At 39.9% G+C, this 5,000-nt stretch overlaps 1 protein-coding gene across 3 annotated transcripts in view; it reads right to left on the minus strand.

The window, feature by feature from the left end:
• Window positions 1-5,000, minus strand: part of LOC137994453 (uncharacterized) — a 13,740-nt gene that overhangs the window by 341 nt on the left and 8,399 nt on the right. For all 3 annotated transcript variants that reach the window (XM_068840031.1, XM_068840030.1, XM_068840029.1), the window contains exon 2: window positions 1-1,298. This exon is cut by the window's left edge and continues 341 nt beyond it. In XM_068840031.1, the coding sequence (XP_068696132.1) occupies window positions 313-1,269 (957 nt within the window). In that variant the 5' untranslated portion in view covers window positions 1,270-1,298 and the 3' untranslated portion in view covers window positions 1-312. The remainder of the gene's footprint in view (window positions 1,299-5,000) is intronic.

The following is a 5,000-nucleotide window of genomic DNA, read 5'->3' on the forward strand; positions in this document are numbered from 1 at the left end:
AAAGGAGTAAAAAGTGCACTAAGCACACATGCAGGTACAAACTTGCTACAAAATGGTCCAAATTTACGTGATTTAAACTACTTGACTACAAGAGAGTATTACTGGAATGTATGAAAGTGTAGAACTGTGCTCTGTTCCTGGTTCTCGATAAGCCGCGGAAAACAAATTGAGGAAAACGGCGAAGGAGCGGCGAAGAAAAGAACTCACAATGCCCCGACGTTTCTTAGACTTCCTTCTTTAGCCCTCCTCTTCTAGTTTTCCCCGGTATATCGAGAGTCTGGTACAGGCTAACATTACTGTCCTACAACATCTTCAGGCCTCGACATCTTGGCCTTTAGCTTGAGGGTGGTCGCCTGGGTGAAGATCCTTCGCCATCTTTGCCTTTCCCTTTACTCTTGCGCGGTGCACAAGGAAAACTGCTGCCAGGATGATCAGCACCAAAGCAATGGCGCTACCCATAGCAAGCAACAGCAAAGTATGGCTTTTCTCTTGAGGACGAACCAGCTCGCTGATGGTACCATTTTCTGATTTTTCCACGTCACCGCCAATGTTTGGGAAGATGTGGTCGACAATCACCCTGTACTTTGGGTTCATATGCTCGTGCACAAACTCTTCCATGACTTTCTCGAACTTCTGGCATTGTCCCTCTCGCGCACACTGCAAAAGCTCAAGGCACATGTCATGCAGCATGTTCTTCCATTGCGGAACTCTGGCAGTCTCGTTGTCGTAGAAGGCGTCGCTGAAATACCAGAAGTATCCTGTACGAGTGGTAACCCGACGAATCGCCTCTATCAGCGGAAGATACTCGCTCCAGTTCAGCTCATGAGGACAGAAGGCAGTGCTGATTGGAGTAAAAGCCTGGCCTGCTGCATTCACCGCCGCGTCACACTCAGTAGAAAGCATGTAGAGTCGACTTTTCGTGGCGTTGCCCTTCTTTCCGTATGCACGGACTGTGTCAGCATCAATTACCATGTGATCCGCTGTAAATCCGTCGTAAGTAGTGAAATTGTCATTGCCTTTTCTGGGGTAGACGGCTTCTACCCTGCACCAGCCAGGGACGCGATCAGCTCCTCTGATACCTCGGATAATGTCACCATTGGACAGCTGAGAGACAGTAATGATGCCCTTTGTCAGGTCCTCGACTTGCATTTCACCAGACACACAGTCCTCCACGTTGATTTGAACAAGTACAATATCGCCGAGCGCTTGAATGCATCTTAGGACAAGGATCTCGACCATTAACAACGAAAGGATCAGTGAACGATACATGCCGCCAACTTTCGAGCCTTTAGAACAATCTGAGGAATGTGAAGAAAGATATTGGAAGAATCCCACTGAAACCTTAGTCTTTAACCCTTTCACCCCGGTGGGGTTCCCCATTGACGAGTAAAATCGTCTGTCGTTAGACAGAGTAAAATCTATAAGTGTCACTCTTGGGAGCGAAAGGGTTAACTCTAGCGTTACATAATAACCTCATCGAAACCTTTGTCTTAAACTCCAACGTTGCATAATTTGAAAAACAAGAAAACAAAAAAACATGAGAACTGCAACATGCCAAATATGCAACATGCCAAACATCCCAAAGAAACAAAACAAACGCTCTTGTTTTAACAAGTTCTGATCAATCTATTGCAGTTGCACAATATTTTGTTTCAAGCTTTTAACTGCAAGTACTTTAGTGACGTTAGAAAGGCATTATTTGAGCACTTTAAATTTCGAGGAACAAAAATATTTTTAAGAGGAAAAAGCTAGATCCTGCAGTCGATTTTTTCAAATGGACCAGTTGTTGGAAGGCCGATCATCTTGTTATTACGAAACCACTCACACACCACCACAAGGTCCTTATTGACAACATGTTCGACAACAGCTCGATCAGAATCAGCAAAATATAGCTGATTATCATCTGCATAATTAGACAGCTTCGCCTCGTTGATAAAATAAAGTAAGTCATTTATGAAGATATTAAACAATAAGGGTCCTAATCTTTGTCCCTTTGCCCCTACCCTAATCTTTGTCTCTACAGTAGCCAAACGTAACGTTTGAAACCATTTCTGATGAGAGAGATTGGAATTTCAGCTAGTTTTTTAATCAAGAGTCGATTAGGGTCGATCTTGAACCCTAAAAAATGCAAGGCCTTGGTTCTCTCGCGAAAACCCAATGTCAAACTATCATTATTTGCTGAAGGTGTTGAACTACCACTACTTGATACGGTAGATCTATTTGGGCTAACATTAGACTATTCCCTGAATTTTGGAAAACATATTACGAAAATTGGCTAGAAAGTTGGAAAGCAACTAGATGTTCTTTGTAGACTGAAGAATATTTCATCGTTTCGGACCAAACTCTGCCTTTATAATTCGTTCATTATGTTTCATTTTCATTACTGTTTAAAGTCTGATAGTAAAAAAACTGGATAGGTTGCATGAACGACCTCTTCGTTTCTTGTACAGTGACGACTCTTCACAAACTAGCACTCTTTGTGGTCGTATTGGTTACAGCCTTGTGGATCGACGTATCCAGAACTTCTTAATTATTGTATTTAAGACAATTAACAATCATCCAACTGAATATCTGAGAGACCTATTTAGGTTAAGAGACAACATCAAAAATCTGAGAGGGGTTAACAAGTTGCAAGTACCGAGACCTAATACGACTCGTTATGGCAAGAACTCAGTAAAGTACCTGGCGGCTATTACTTGGAACAAGATTTCTGATACCTTAAGATCCCTAAGCATATTGTCAGCCTTTAAAAAAGCAGTCAGACAGCTAATATCTATGTTCTTTCGAGCAACTGGACTTTTTATTGTATATAGCTATGTTATGTAATTTTTAGGTCTTATTCCTTAAATAGTTTTTGGATTTCCGTTTCTTTATTTCTCTCAGCTTATTAGCATATTTTTTTTGCTAGAGGTGTAATCAACCTCATCAATCCCGAGATTAAATAAAGCTTCATTCATTCAAAGATAAGTCCAAGTCAAAACTGAAGGGACAGAAAGTGTTGGAAAAACCGGTAATCACTGAATAGAAACTAAACCGGAATAAAAGTCACTTCACAGTGGCTGATCGTGCTTTGAACAACTAGGTCCTGATTTCTAAGTCACCTGTATCACATGCAGTTCTATTTATGAAAAGAATAGAAATGCAAACATAATGTACCAGTTCGGTGATTTTTGTCCTTTTCCCACTTTCCAGCAGAATCTTTCCTCGTTTTGTTTTGTTTTGTACAACATGGATTAGTCTTCGTGACGAAAACATTTAATCTTCAGGGTTTTTTTAACTTTGTATTGGTTGCTTAAGGCTTTTTGCTAATATTCTTTTTACGTCTTTTATTCCTGTACTAGGGGAATGGATTTACTTTGTTGTCGATTTCGCAAATGCCATTGACTTGACCGATCACATACCACAATGATTTGATGCATGCTAGTCTATCAGCGTCACATGTCATGTTGTGTTTTAATGTTGCTCGTATTCAGTGTCCTGAGAAAGGAATTCTTGCCGATTTCGGTGCTCATTTGCCGAAATGAGGGAAGCCTACCATGTGAAATGAACTGTGAACTTAGCTCATCATCCTCGTGGCTTGTATTTCGCTTCGACTGGACTCTGGAAAATGAATATACCGGTACTTGAACCCGATTCACCCCGCGAACGTGTTGGCTTCTCAGTCCGTGCATGTTGTTGTGATTTCCTGATCGCCGCAATCGGAATGTCGTGAAATAATAGATACAGAAAACAATTTTCCCAGAAGTAGACTTGTGATTTAATGCTATTTATTAAACTATAATTATAATACATACAGTATTTCTTTTCTTTGGTCAAATTTCGGTTTTTTTGCTAGGAGGTGATGCGAACTGTGAAATCACTACCGCAAATTCTGTCTGCATCTGTTTCATCACAATGTCTCATCCGCAGTGTCCATGAATGAACTAAAAAAGCAAAGTCTTGCTTCATGTGGTCAAAGGTGGCCGCCATTTTCGAAATCACGCGAAAGTTTTAAGTATAAAGCAAACCATTACGTGACTAATCTCAGTTGTTTCGATGGCTCAGCGGGAACTTACTCACTTCTGGGGCTCGATGGCTAAGGTTGACACGGGATTCTTATCAAGTGGTTAATCTACTATCCCTGGGGTATGCACATTTGTCTCTACGATTAAAAAAAAAAACAACTGGTTTTATAACGTGGTATGCATGGCATCCCACGTAATAAAGTTAGGTGCTCTTTGGCAGTATAACTTGAGACACATCATTTTCAAATGTATTTTGAGTTCAAGGAAGTTATGTAAAGTACAAATATACTCGTTTCCTTTGTAATTGTTTTGTTAAATGACGTGCAAACTGAATTGTTAGTCTGTTGTATGAGAAAAAGGGATTTCAACTCCTGTGACATTTCACCATCTGTATTCATGGTAAATATGTAGATAAACACAGCGTGAGAAGACCTTGTGGCAAATGAGTTACAATTATGCCTTAGATAAGCCCACACAGGTTCTCGAATAAGTGTCATGTCGATTTGTACACTGAATAACTTTCTAACTGCAGACATGACACAAATATGATTTCAAAAAACTCGTGTCGATTGATATGTCTTAAACCATCTTTGAAGATAGCAAAATTTAGTTCAAGAAAACAGTCTACTGCGCATGAATACTCTCCTGGATGAGTTAAGCAATAATTCATAAAATGCCCTTTATGGTTTTCCTCTTCCTTTCACTAGCAGAAGTAGTTTTGGCTATCTGTTGCGTTTCTCTGTTTCCAATTTTTATGTTCCCATTAATAAGACGCGCTTCTGTTAGAGATGACGCAAGGATTAAAGCTCCCATGTGAGGCATGAGGAATTCGCTCTCATGATACCGGGCTCTGAAATCGTTTATCATTACACATATACCGGAAACTAAAAATAGGTCTTCAAATAAATAGGTCTTTATTGTTTTTTAAGCAAAAATACATGCTAAAAACAAGAACAGTTACATTAAAAATAGCCGAAAGAATTAATTAGAATTACA

This window comes from Montipora foliosa, chromosome 3 (genome assembly GCF_036669935.1).
Source record: "Montipora foliosa isolate CH-2021 chromosome 3, ASM3666993v2, whole genome shotgun sequence".
Lineage (NCBI taxonomy): Eukaryota > Metazoa > Cnidaria > Anthozoa > Scleractinia > Acroporidae > Montipora > Montipora foliosa.